Below are 14687 nucleotides of genomic sequence, written 5' to 3' on the forward strand. Positions count from 1 at the left end.
ATATCAGAACTAAATTCCATATTTGAGCCAAATATGCTGGGAAGTTCCTGAGTTATTACCTCTGAAAGGAATGGGGAAAGAGTCCTGCTGAAGTAGTACGGTTGCCTTTCTTTGGCTTAAATGGCTGCAGTTTCTTCTTGTTTATACCAAGATTAACATCACACAGACCAGACTGGCAAAAACAAATGTTCCTTCTTTTCCTGAAAGTGCCCCATATGCTGAAGCTGTCATGTAAACTCCAATTAACTGATCTCTGTACTTTGCTGATTTTTTATGAGGTTTAGGCAAATAAGAACTACTACAAACTGTATTTTTGTAAAGGATCCTTTTAATGTTTTGTATCTCTCCACATCTATTCCTCTGTATTGCAGCTGCTGCTCTTCTAGTTGAAAATGGGAAGCAAGGGATCACATATCTTTTTAAACGTGGGACTCATGAAGAGTTTGGATACACATCCCTCTGCACTGCTTTGGCATTTTATTTCATCCTCAGCTGTTGGACGGCAGGTTCTGCTGTTGCCAGTGGCCTAGTTATTCCTATGCTGTAAGCTTTACTCATGTTGGTTTGAGCTTCCTGTACAAAAGGCCTGTATTGAGTAGCAACAATCTGAATTGTAAGCTGAAAGCTTGGCATTAGCAAAGCTATAATTGCTTGGAGGAGGTTATATAGGTGGAACAGGATGGTTTGCCTGGAAAGAGATGCTAAAATTGTGGAAAAGAATGAAGAAAAATCATCTGAGAATAGCTGTGGAAGGCCCATAGCCAAAACGAGTACTTTCCAAGTATAGATCATTTGAATCCTTTGGGGACCCAGCGAGAGTCTCGGCTGCTGGCTCCATCTCTGTAACTGTAGAAATACGGGTTCAGATCCAGACTTTTCATCTGTTTCTTATGCACATAATAGCCTGAATCTTAATCTTGGACATCAACACCCTAGACTTTGGAGAAAACTGCAGTTAGGTCTTTTGTTGTACTTTTTAGAAAGCTGTGGTAGACTAGAGCAAAGTTCTTACAGTAATGTTGAGAGGTTTAATGTTCAGCAAGCAAAGAGTCATGGCTGGAGAGTGGGTATCCAGCCTAATGCAATTCAAATACCGAAAAAACTGAATAGAAATAATTGTGTGTACAACCTTTTGCCTTTGCCATACCCCTGAGTATTCACCTCCTACCCTCCCCAAACTGTTGTCTAAATTGATTTTTAATATGCAGTATTTGCTGAAACATGGCATACTCAGCTGGATAGATAGTCAAGTCTGTCAGCCAGCACCAGTGTTTCTGACCCGATAACCTAATTTTTGTAACCATTCTAGAACTACTAGAGCTGCATCCATCAATAAAATGAATCAATTGCATGAATAAATGGGAAAAAGTTGTGTAATGGTGCATGATGATGCTCCCTAAATCAGATAATATATATCATATATATGACTATTGTATAGATAATAATTATTCACCATTTCTGGAAGGGGAATGTCTGTACGAATCCCGTTCATTGGCTGATCTTTGAATCTGCATATTTAATTCCTTGCTTATGGAATTAAATGCTGTGTATCACACCAGCAATTATATGCCCAACTGTGCTAAATTTTGTTTTTGCTCTTCAGTGTAGCTTATGGTTGGTTTGAGGACTCCTGAGTTCTCTTCACAGCTTCATTCCTGGTTAGCTTTGGGCAGGTCATTAATACCTATTATTCCATTTTGCCCATTTGTTATATGGCTGTAATATTTTACTTGCCAGGTTTACGGGGCACAGGTAGACTTAATTTTAAGAAAATATATAAGGCTGGAGCTCTAGAAGTGCAGGCTTTTATCTGAAATATCCCAGTGTGTGTATCTGTGACCTATACTTTTGACTATATTCCTCTAAGGTTCATTCTCACTTGGCTTTGAAGGACATTAAGAAAGACATGCCGACAGTCCTTTTTCTTCAAAGTATGGTAAATCTGGCAGTTTCATGCTAGTGATTGGCACTAAGTAAATGCTCATACTAAGGAAGGATGCTAGAGCTTTTCTTGGGAAAGGAGTTGCTACAGAAATTGACAAAATTAATCTGGGATCAGCAGAATATTAGAAGCATTTCTAGAAAACACTGTCATTGGCAAGAGGACTGCTCTTTTTCTTCTTGCATACAGGTACACAGGAGCTTTGTATGGCAGGATAATTGGTTTGATTCTTGTTTCCATTTTTGGTGTTCAAACTAATGAATACGGAGCATGGATTGATCCAGGTCTCTGCTGCCATTGGAGCTGCCTCCTTTTTCAGTGGTGTGTCAAGACTAACCATCTCCCTCACTGTGATAATGGTAAGTATGTTAAGTTTTCAGGTATTTGTGTAGCCAAGATCGAGTTGAGCTTTTGCTGCTGCAGCTAAATGAACCACAGGTGGTGTCCCACGCACATTGAACCTCAGAGAAATAAGTTATTGGCCTGGCTATTTCTAGCTTGCCTGAAGAGGTTTGTTTTTTTTTCTGGGACCTTTTATTCATGAAGTGTAAGTTTGGAAATAACACTTTGACTGAGAAATCTGACTATCTGTTTTCCTATTTTTTAAGTTTTTGGAGGTTACAGAAATGATAATGGCATTGGTGCTTTACAGACAAGAAAACAGAATATATATCTTTTGTTTCTTCTGGATTACAAAAAAATAGTAGATCACACTGCTTGGCTTGTGAATTGACTTCTGTGGGGGCTGAGGGCCTTTTGCAATGCACCTTTTTATGTTGGGGCTGAATATGGCCTTCTGGATGGAGTAAGTGAACGTTTGCAGTAGTACAGTCAAGTGATGCAATGGGAAGCCTCCCAGGTCTCTCTGGTAAATTTATGCCTTATAGATTTCAAAATTTTGAGATTCACTTGGAACAATTTCATATTTCTGTTTCCTGCTCCCCTCCTTTTATAACAGAACATTTTGAGTCTGAAGTACAATACTTTCCAGGCAAACCTCTGAAAGCTAAAGGATTTGCAAATGATACTCTTGTAATTAGATAGGATGTTCTTTGCTTTTCCTGGTTGCAACACCTGGGGATGGTGAGTTGCAAGGCACAGCTGAAATTCAGCTTAGTCAATACAGAAGTGATCTTGAGGTCACAAGGGGGAAGCTTTTACCCTTCCACGGCAGGACATTCAAGTCCTATGAGTGTTACTGTGTGTGGAAATTTCACCCATGACTAAACGCCGTCTTGGCTGCCCGGCTGGCTTTGCCCAAAAGGATCTCATTAAAATCTTTGCAGATGTCGGAATTCACCCGGAGTGACCAAGCCAGGATTTTCCCTCCTAGTAGACTGTTGCGCAGTGTTTGATAAAGCAGCTGTTTATCGGCACTCGCTCCGAATTAGGTTCATTTTAGTGATAGGTTGTGTAAATTGTGTAGGAAGCATTTTTTTGATGTTTTAACTTGAAAGGTATTGTATGTGAGTAAAATCTTCTCTCTTGTGAAATAATAATTAGATTGATTATGGAAAAACTCCTCCTTCAGTGTCCTCTTGGTACTTTAGCACTTACTTATCCATTAAGTACAAACACACTCTGGTATTTTTTCTTCTATTACTGCCATTATGCATCTTTTGGAAGTTACTGTATGATTTGTTGGCCAGCTACTAAGTCTGTAAGACTTGAAGGGGGGAAAGTTGATGCCTGAACACTAGGTGTAAGTTTTTTGAAAGCCCCAATTACCACTAAATGTATGCTTTTTCCAAAATAGACCTGAACTTTCTTGCAATGGCTCAATACATTTTAAATACCATTGCATTAAATATAATTTGTAAACCATTACTTTATGGTCTTGCTGCAGATAAAGTCCTTAGTGGCAAAAGCAGTTGATTGACATCTTCCTTAGCTTTGTGCTCATGAGGCTGTGCTTCATCACAGGGAAGTGAGAGGTGATTATGTGCCAGAACACTTGCTGGTCTTGGATGACAAAACTGTGTTTCATTCGGCTCCAGTAGAGAGAAAAAGCCTACATTTTATTTGATTCAATTTCTCCCTGCCTTCCCCATTACCTGCACTTGTTCTTTTTTTTTTCCCAAGTGCCTCCGTGAGCATGCATCTACGGCATATGCAAAACAATAGCTGGAAACTGTTAAGGGAACTGTAGGAAACTCAGTTGAAAAGGCACTAGAAAAATGAGGATTGCATTGCAATGTGTTCTGAATTCCCCTAGGTGTCATGTTATAACTCTTCTGCGCCTCTCTCTGCAGAGGCAGATTGTGTTTCAATTCATGTTCATCCAAGATAAATAGCTGCATTGCTTGAGGAAATATTAATTTTTGAGGAGAAAAAAGGTCTTGGACATGACAATGCAAAAACATAATTAAAAGGTTGTGCCCTCAAACCATAAAATGCACATATTTTTCCTATATTGTCTGATGGGTTCAAAAAGAATTGAGAATGTTTGCTTTGGCTTTTCACATAGCCTTCCATTTGGAAACAGTTATGAATGTGGGACTTACAGTGAACAGGTTTGTAAGATGCTTTTCTTTTTTTTTTCTCATGGCAGACCCCACAGGCATCTCCCCACCTCTTCTTTCTTGGCTGCCTCTTCCTACCCCCCATGCTGACACTTGACCCTCATCCTCGGCTCTTTGTGGCAAAGGGTAGAAGTGGTGACATTTTCCTTGGCAAGTACAAGGACCAGCCTTATGACTTGCCTTTCCGCAGCCTTCTGTCTCCCACGTCTTTTTAAATGTCATGTGTCCTGATCTTGCTGGCCTCAGGGTGCTCTAAATTTGGGAAGAGGAATAACATCTTCCTACGGTGTGTTTTGTCTCTGGGTTATTCTGTATTTTTATTGTTCCTTTTGTATTTTTACTTCTCAATAACACTGCCTCGCAAGGATTAAAGAGGAAAGGTGGCACTGGGCTAGCCTAGGATTAGTGTTCTTGTCCAGTACTGGTGATGCCCCTGTGTGCAAGCTGAGAGAAGCTTGATTTGCACCAATTTGGATCCTTTGTTCCCTGAGTTTTCTGTCTTTCTATTACACACGACAGAAAGTAGTCCTGACACCCCTTCCTTGCCTCTTCTGTTCAAACAGAATTAAAGCAGTATATCAGTTTATTGGCCTAATTTTTTTCTCCAAGAAATCTCTTCTGATGGATATGGGGAATGCAATTAATTCTGAAAAGGTTAAGAGTCAAACCCCTCCTCTGAGTGTGAAACACTGAAATATCAGGCTTTTGACAGATGTAGACTAAAGGAGAAAATAGAGTATTCCTTAGGATTTGGAAGGGGAAATGCAATGTTGTTATGTAAACCAAAGGGAAATCTCTGTAGGGGCTTAAATCGCCTAAGGTTTGTCCTTGAGTCTCTTGCTAATGGCGGGTGTGGCTGCTGTGAATGAGTTGCTTGTGCCTATGGGCATGATGTTGGTACTGAGATAAAATGACTGTCCGATGGGGTTCAGAGCATTATGAAAAGTTGCTTGTTGATGTCTGTCTGAGTCTGCAATACAGCAGAAATAACAAGCCGTATTCATAAGACAGTACTGAAGACTCAGAGATGAGGTTTGTTTGTGCTTTCTGCTCTCTGATGCCTACATCAAGACAGGCACACTGGCAGAGCACTGTATATAATAAACTACACTGCTGTAGGTGACCACTGTCCTGTAGTTAGGAAATTTGGTATATTTGTTATACACATTCCATTAAGAAATGAAAATGAACATTTATTTTTTGCATTATTTGGATACCTCAGTTGTAGTGTATACTTCTGACATGCTTCACAGTAGTGTTACAGGTCATCTTGAATAAGTGCAATAAAATAGCTGTATCAGCAGGTAGTAGCAATTAAACCCTAACGTCTCCTCTCTCTCTCTATTTCTTCAGTACTTCTAATGTAGGCAAAATGTGTTTACCTCAAATTATAGGCAGGATGTATTGTTGCAAATGCTGTGGCTACCCTTCTCCCTTCCTCTGAGAGAGCCACTCTCAAGAAGCTTAAGTCCTTTCACAAGAAATTTAAGTAGAGCATCAGCTCTGGGCACTTATCGTAGATACGACAGACACATCTTGTTTTACAGATGTGATGTGAGAATACAGCACAGACAACCACCCAATCCAACTAACTAGAAGGAAGTTATAAGAAGAGCAGAATGGTGATATAAGATGTAAGAAGAATAAGCACCAGACTTCTAAAATACATGTAAAAACTGCCTGGTATCCAGTGCAAGTTTTTCACAAGAGCGCTGTGTTGCTCAGTGGTTGTAGGTTGCAAGATGCTGCATTTTGAACCATTTGCAGTAATGATGATGCAACCAGGAAGGATGGTTTTGAAAATGCTAAAACAAATATAAATTCTAAGTCTTTCCTTGTTGAGGGGAGGTGTCAGGTAATATCGCATAACTGGTGCTCGAAGACCAAAGAGTGAAAACAATCCCGGCTGCTCACAGCATTGCTTGTCTGTGTTGCTGCTAAAGAGACCATCAGAGGGCCAGGAATTCTCATTGGTTTATATCAAATTTCTCTTGAGTGAGGCCTGATCTAATGGATGACAGCTCTATTCTACAGGCAAAGATGGATAAACTGTACATGAACTGGGCAACAAAATTGTGACATGTATCGTGCTTGGATTAAATGTAATTGTTAATGGGTGTAAATTCTGGGATTTATTCTTGTCTAATGGTATGCCAGAAAAAGTCTGTATAGCTGTGCCTTTCAACATGCTGGGAGTAGTTGGACTGTGTTATTTTCCACTTCAGCTTCCTCCTCTGTGGTGCTGGAGAGCCACGGACTGGATTGCCAGCAGCCGGGTTTGGGTCTTGGTTGGTATCTGGTTATACCTTGTAGCATTTCTGTGAATTTCCCCTGCTCACCTCTGCAAATTATTAATACTGTGCTCTTTTGAGTGATTTTTGTGGGCATGTAATTAACTTACATGCTGCTTTTCTTCCTTTTTTTTTTTTTGGCAAGATCTTAAAAAGTTTAGAAGCAGATAGACTGTTTTTTAGTAGAAATGCTGTGTTGCCTGGTGAACTGCTTTTCCTGTGATGGTTTGCATGTCTGTCAGAACATGAACAATGTTTCCTGAGTTTTCAGTTCCAACCTTCCTGCTGCCCCCAGTTACCTATCGCTGTTTTACTTGGCTGCTGGCAGGGCACAGTCTCCCTGAAAAGGGAGGGAGGATGGCTCTGGCGGTGCCTGTGCTCCTCGTCACATGAAGCAGTGTCCGTTTGCCTTGCGCAGAACCCACATCCATTTGGGTGGGGGCTGTTTCTGCCACTTGGACCTCCTGCTTTTCCCTCTTTCCTTCTGCTCCTTGAGTGGGAAAGTAAGGACGGAAGCAGCTCACGGTATGAAATGTCTCGTATAGCCGTTTTCCGGGGTTTGTCCCCCTCTGGTTTATGAGTGCCTGGAACTGTTGTGTAGGCAACGAGGAGAGCCTGCAAAGGGAGCTGGCTGTTACTCAAGGAGGTGGTCCTGCAGAGCTGGCAGGACTTAGAGGTGCAAAGGGTCTTCAGTGCAAACTGTGCCTTATGCGAGACTTGTCCATGTACTTGTGGTCTTCTTGGGTTTTGCTCTAGTAAGAGAAGGGAACAACAACAATACCCTTTAAACAGCTGGCTTTAAAACACCAACTACAGCCCAGGTGCCTTTCTGTAATGCGTAGTTTCCATCTAGTTTGTCTTACTTTTTTTGGTAAATTATTAAATGCACAAAATGAATGCTGGCACATTCCAGTGTACTGGTGCCCTCATGTTCTTCTTGAACGGAGAAGCAGCTGACCCTGAAGTGACAGGGCTCAAGAGCTGTGGCACTGTCCTGCTGTGGGCTTCAGAAAATGGAGGCTATTGGTTTCGGTCCATGACAGCTCTTCAGGGCACTTCTTACAGCATGAGTAACTACAGGAAGCTGGATATTTTGCAAGATGTCAAATTGAATGATTTAATCGGTCCTTCTGGTCTTAAAAGCAACCAGTCTTGTTTTCGGCACATAAAATGTGGTATAACATCTGACTAGTTGAAGAGAAGGGAGTTCCCCTCCAAGTTTGTAATGCCATCCAAAGCGCAATCCTTTCCTTGATAAGGATCACAGTTTGCTGAGGTGTGAGGAGAAAACTTCTCTGAGTGCTGAGTACGCATTTGGCGTACCAGCAAGCAGGAGAACAGGCTGATTTGAAATACATGAATTTCTTGTTCACATGAAAAATATTATGGTCAAATGAGATCAATATGAACTTATGGTCAAATACAGCAAGATGTTCTTCAGTGCCTAGCTTTGTGGTGGGAGTGACTATAAACATGGAAGTCTGCAATAGCTTGTTTTTTCAGCACCACCCTGGTTAGAATGATTTCAAAAAACTCCCTTCTACTTTATTTTTGACTGAAAATGAGGCCTTCAGATTTGTTTTTAAAAAAAACCTTGGACATTTCATCAAAAAGTTGAACATATGAAAAACAGAAATAAAGAAAAAATATTGAAAATGTCTTGCTATAAGCTTTGTTGTTCCATGTTAGCATTTTTCTGTAAGAAATGAAAATATCCCATGAAACACCAAAGAGACTTTCCTGTTATGTTCAAGGAAGGAGGGGGCAATACATGGTGCATGGTGGGAGACGTAGTTTAATCTGAGAGGCCAAGCTGAATCCAACCTTAAAAATCTCAAGAGACACCAAAATAGCATTCCAAATGAAAGCTGTTTGGGTTTTAACCTAAAAAATACTGCTCTGTAGGGATGATAAACAATTTGTCAAGTCACTGGAACGTTTCATAAAAAATGTATGCTTGTAGGGAAAAATGAAAGAAAACCCTTTTTCTTTCTGGATGGTAGCCTTGTGAACCTGGCCCAAGAAAGTCAGAACAAGTCCCCTCTGATTCATTCATTCATCATCTGTAAAGAAGAACTGCAACTATGAGACAGTTGGTTAGTCTGTAGGTAATTCACAAATTAGAAGAGAATCCAGCTTTATCTCTAATATAGCTGTTTCAGCTTTGGCACCGGGATGTTATCAGTAAAATAAACAGACATGACTGAATTGTACATGGATTCAATTGGCATTGAACTTTTAGAAAGTTCAGTTGTGCATCTGAAATACTGAAATTGAGACTGCATCTCTGTTTTAAATACACACATTGGAAATGAAGTTGTAATGTGAGAAGATAACATTTTTATATAGTCATTTTTCTGGCTCTAGCTTTCAGTAGCTTTAAAGGTATTTTATAAATAAAGCCATCTCATGTATTACAGCATACTATTGTACGTTTGGGACATGTAATACAAACCTTAATGAAAGTTCATGAGAATTTAATGTGCAGAAGTTATTTTTAATTTGCAGTATCTTATCTGTTTTTAATTTTTTTCAGATTACAAAATGCAATTGGGCTGTTTTATGTACTAATTCTTTGCCAAATTTAATTTGTTTCCAAATTAAAGATATTTTTCAGTTACATTGTCACGAAAAGCATCTGAAACCATTATGGTTTGTTATATTTTTAACTTTAAAACCTTCAGAATGTTGCCAATAGTGTTTTTTCCAAATTTTGAGAAAATGATTTATCTCTGGGACAAAAGCTACCACAATAAGCCTATCTCTTTTTTTCCAGCCTGAGGCATTTATTATCATCTTGAATTAAAAACCCCATGTAGCCGGGTTCTCTAATGAATGGGGGCTTGGGGCCAGAAATCCCCGTTTGATTATTGGACCCAGCTGAAACAGGAGCAAGTGGTTGCACAACCCAGCAGCTGCTGGGCTGAACACCGTCTGTCGGTGGGAAGGAGGCTCCAACTGCAGGTCCTGAGAGAGGCAAATCCCCAAGGAGGAGCATGGCCTCCTTTCTGCTCAAGATGGGTAGAAGAACATGTTCTGTTGTTGCAGTCTCAATGTTTTCCTTGGTGTTTTGGAAGAGGAATAAGACTGGGTCCAGGACACACATGGTGGTGAACTCTGGTGAAAGGTGTGCTGCTGTCGTGAGCAAGACTGAATGGAGGCGGGCACCGAGGGGAAGCCGTGAAAGCACGTGGAAAAGTAGAAGCATTGCAGAAAAGAGGAGCATAAATGGTAGCCAGCGGGACCTGTCCTAGCACCGGCTCTCCTCTCATTTTGAAATATGAAAGAGCGATGACAGAAAAACTCTTGAGTGCCTGATGGCTGTGTCTCAGGCAAGCTTGCAGAGCCAGACCTGAGCTGCTTTCTTGCATCTCTCAAAAAACCAGAACAACGCCCCAAATTGGCAGTGGCCACCCAGGTTGTTGTCCACTGGTGAGTTATGCAGCAGCAGGTGACTTCTGCAGTTGCTGGTGCAACTTGTGAAACAGCAGCGCCTGGCTTTAGAAAGGACGGAGTTGCACAGCTGTGGAGATAGCTGGAATGGAGTTGTCTGGTGCTTTAGATCATACAGCATGAAGACTGACCTCAGGTTACTCTGGTTATACTGCTCCCATCTCACACTCTTCCTCAGCCTGACCCTTGTTCAAAGAAAAGAGAATTTATTTGGAAGGCTTGAGTCATACTTTTCCCTTTCTCCTCCTTGTTTAGCAGAGTGTATGCAATACTTGGGAGGGAACAGACAAAGACAAGGGCAAGAACTGACTGTAAAAAATGAATACATCCTCATGGCGCACTTTGGCAGCACAGACCTTGGGAGACCTCTGATTGTGCCTTTCTCTGACTTGGTCAAGATGGAAGGGTGTGAAATTTTGGACATTGGGCTCCTGGGGCGAACACAGCCCAGTGCTCTGGAGACAAAATGATATGGAGCACACAGCTGCCTGTTGGGAGAGCCACTCCTGTGTGAGAGAGTATGAGTGGCTCATGACAGGTCATGTCAGCATCTGTCGTGCTACATTGGTGTAGATGACAGAAGATTTTGACCCTTGCTTTAGAATGAGTACACATGTACGTGCTCTGGATCAGGGAGCATTTTTTGTGCTGCTGTTTAATAAGGCACGTACTATGGAGTCCTTACCAGAAAAGGCAGGAAGGCGTATGTGCCCACTCAACAGTCAGGTTCAAATTCTTGTCTCCTTAGATGCTTAAAAATAGTTCAGTACGGTTACTCCAGCAGGGTTACTCAATACTGAATTTAGCTTTGGTCAGGACTCTCTGCACGGCCACAGTCTTCATTTTAACTCCCCAGGAGAGAATGCCACATGGTTAATTTTCCACCTGATTTTGGTGGGGAAAGGAAAATCTTTTGCAGAAGCTGGGACAAATGTGTAGTATTCAAGATTTTTCACATAATGTTTCCTTCAAAGCAGGCAGAGGAAGTGCTTAATTATTTGGAAACTCATTTGGCAGGTTCTTCCCAGTGCTAGGCTGTTTAATGCATCAGCCCATCACACTTAAAATACTTTAGGGCTCACTTACTGGTTTTGATTACACCTGAGATGGTTCACAGAAGTTGTTTTGACAGGGCCTAATTTTCTGTTACTAAGCTGCCTGATTTTTTTCTAATGAAGAGTTTAAACCCTAGTCAAAACAATTTTTCAAAATCTCCAAGCCTACAGTTATTCTTAACAGGGTAAGCATTCGCTCTGCTTACACTGCCTGTCAGGAGGAGCCCGGTGTATTTGAATGGTATGTTTACTGTTATTTCAGAACAAGATTGCAAGTGATATCACCTTTTTACAAAGAAGGGGAGATGCAGAGTAGTGTTGTACCAATCCTAGTCTTATTCAAGTTAATCCCAAAATAATTGGAGTAACAATGCATAATCAGCAAACTGTTAAATACATTAAGTCCTACTATTTTCTGTTGAATTTGGTCCAACTAGGGGAAGAGCACTGTGTGTTTTTTGGCAGTAGCTTGTCTGGAAAATGAAATAAGTGAAACTGTACTCTCATGGAGAAGGGGACGGGGAACGGTTTCAGGACCTCAGATTTTGTAATGCACTTCTTTAAGAAACTGGAGGCTCAGTGAATGAATACCTGTGCTCATTTTGAAAGCAACAAGCTTTTGTAAGTTTTCTGTTCTGATATTTAATGTCTAATCTCCTACTGAAGTTAGAGCTGAAATGAAGTTTGCAGCCTGTGACATAGAGCGCTTATCAAATAGCCTCGGCAAATCCACTGTCCAGTCTGCAGCTGTTGTAGTAGCAGGGCTATTTCTTCTCCAGCCTTTTGTAGACCTTAGGAGCTGGGGCCATAAGAATCATGGCATTCTGGAGATGTTGGTTTTAGCATCGCTTTAATACGACGGAGATTCATTGCAGTTGTCTATCTTATTTAAAAAAATGCTTGTGAATCATAATTTAAGGAATTTTGCAATGCTGTGGGTTAAAAAGTATAAGGTTGTTTAGCTGGGTTATTTTACAGTACAGTGCTTGTTTTGAAAAGATTTAATACGTGAGCCTGCTGAATGTTTAGGCATATTCAGCAATGCACATACACAATGCTGCTATTTTTATTAATAGAAGGTTCACTTGACACAACATGCACCAGTATTACCTTCCTGAGACACAGATTTGGGTGGCTTTGAAACCTCCTTTCAGGGTTTGGTATCTGTTAGGTGCGTAAGATAAAGAGCCAGATTACAAAAAAAATTCACTGATAGATATGTTTCCAGGGGATCTTGGCAAAAGTTGCTGCTATCACCTATACTGTTTCCAGTATCGCTTGCATCCATTGCCACAACCTGTCAAAACAGGTGTATTTATAGGCCTTGAGGGACTGAAACAAGAAATCAAACATTTGCATAGCATCTTGCATCCAAGTTCCCAAGGACTGAGTCTCAAAGGATTTTGATATGTTTCCAGGGATTACTTAGCTGTGCTGGGTATTTCTACATTCTCTTTAGCAATCTCCTGCTGCTGTACTAGGTCTTGGAATTAGAAAAAATTGTTCTCTCTTTTAACAAGGAAATCATCAACAAAATGCTGGTTGGCTTCAGAAAAACTCACCCAAATATTTAAATTCACATGAGAGAAAACTGGGACGAGATCTCACTGAACGTTACAAATCAAGTTAAATTAAGAAGCAGTGCACAAGCATGATTAATTGGAACTACTTTGCTTAAAGAGAAAAAGTATGTGCCCTCTGCTAAGATATTTTTTTGTGCTCTGTCTTGGCAGTAATTAAGCTCTAGGGTGCTAGAGGCTGCCTAGTCCTTGTAATGGCCTGGAATAGTTAATGGGGTTGAGCTCTGGAAGAGGAAGAATCCCACTAATTGTGCAATCCTCCTGGCACTGGGGTTTGGCAGGACGTCCTCACAGTGAACCTACGCGGGGTGTGCCGCCCTTTGTAGAGTGTGATGCACAGCTTCGTGTGCCTGAGGCTGCAAGAAATAATCATTTTCAGCAGTGTGAGGGAACTTGAATGCATAACTTTTCAGGGCTAGCATGACAATCGTGTCCTTTTAGGAGATTTATGTTTACTGTATTACAGCATCCCACTTTTCCAAAAAATTCCAGCAGTGATGGTGATGAGTGATAAGGAGATACAGTAAAGTGAATTAAGTTAATGGATGTAGTCCTAGGACTTTAAAGGATTTCTTTAAAGGTGAAGTGCACAGGAAAGGAATATTTTTCACTTAGTTTTAAAGGCAGAGATTAATGGAAGTTCAGGGAGGGAGTATTCAGCTGGGTCAATAAGTGAAGAAGGTTCCTCTTTTGGCATAATCCCAGATGATCATAACAGACCATGATAATGGCATTTCAATTCATAGTTTGTCAGGTCATTATTAAGTGGGAAGTAAAGTGACTCAAATGTTCAATGCCCAGGTAGCTAAAGGCCAGCAGATCATAATCCAGAGATTAAAGAAATTGATATGCAGATCTCCAGTGTTTATGAATTGGCTGTGACAATACAAATAACTTATCCTGGGAGACGTTATCTCCATAAACTCCTTTTCTCAAGAAAACTGCATGAACAGCTCTTTTACTGCTATGAATAGGGAATTGTTCTCTCCTTCCCTTCTTTACGTCAAGCGATCAGCTTGCAACCTTGTTGGCATTTGCTCGGAGAAAAAAATGATCAAAAGTTTTCTGCTGACTACAAGCCCTCCACCCTTTGGAAATGTTCTGTTGACCGTGAACAATTTTTTCTTGGTGTCTTTAATCAATAGTAGCAAAAATTTCAAATGAGAGAAGTTCTGTTTGTATGTGAGAGAAATGAAACGTGCTTTCCTGGCGGAGTGTGTACTCTTCCACAAAATCTGGTGGCATGGAGACTGGGAAACTGTGCCCAGAGCTGGTGCTTTGTGCCAGCTGCAGCCTAAACTCCAAAACTATTGGATTGGGCTGGTAGTACCAAGACTTCATGTCCCTTGCCATCCACCCCCTTTTTAAACTCGCTCTCAGACATATTGTCTTGTACCTTTGTCCAGTAGCTGCCTGTTTTTTCCCAAACATTTTCCAAATTCCAGGCCCTTCAGTTCAGTTAAATGCATGTAACCTTGTGAAGAATGACAAAAACATTTCTTTTGGAGAGTTTGCTTCTACCAAGGATGATGGTCTTTATATCATGGGAAGGAAGGAGATTTTGTCTTTTGTTTGTTCGGTTTGCCAGGCAGCCCTTCTATTTGAACAAATCTTGAAAAATGAATTTGACTACAAAATAAGTTTGGAGTTTTTTTTTTTTTTCTTTTTTATAGGCCCTTTCTTCTGCATTTGTCATTATAGGCTGCAAGTAGCAAGAGAGCTCTCTTGCTAAGTGGATTTTCAGCAAAAGAAAGAAAATTCATTTGCACTATGTAGCTGGCTGATGATCTTTTCTTTTACATTATTGGAAATAACAAGGGTTCAGGGAACATTCACTGTATCAG

The 14687-nt window shown here is 40.7% G+C and overlaps 1 protein-coding gene across 1 annotated transcript in view; it reads left to right on the forward strand.

Annotated features, from left to right (window-relative positions):
* The window catches only part of LOC128142405 (chloride channel protein C-like), an 82490-nt gene that overhangs the window by 26279 nt on the left and 41524 nt on the right, over window positions 1-14687 (forward strand). The window contains 3 exon segments of the mRNA XM_052788465.1: window positions 372-543; window positions 2132-2230; window positions 2232-2301. Coding sequence (XP_052644425.1) covers window positions 372-543; window positions 2132-2230; window positions 2232-2301 — 341 coding nt within the window.

This window comes from Harpia harpyja, chromosome 5 (assembly GCF_026419915.1).
Source record: "Harpia harpyja isolate bHarHar1 chromosome 5, bHarHar1 primary haplotype, whole genome shotgun sequence".
Taxonomy (NCBI): Eukaryota; Metazoa; Chordata; class Aves; order Accipitriformes; family Accipitridae; genus Harpia; species Harpia harpyja.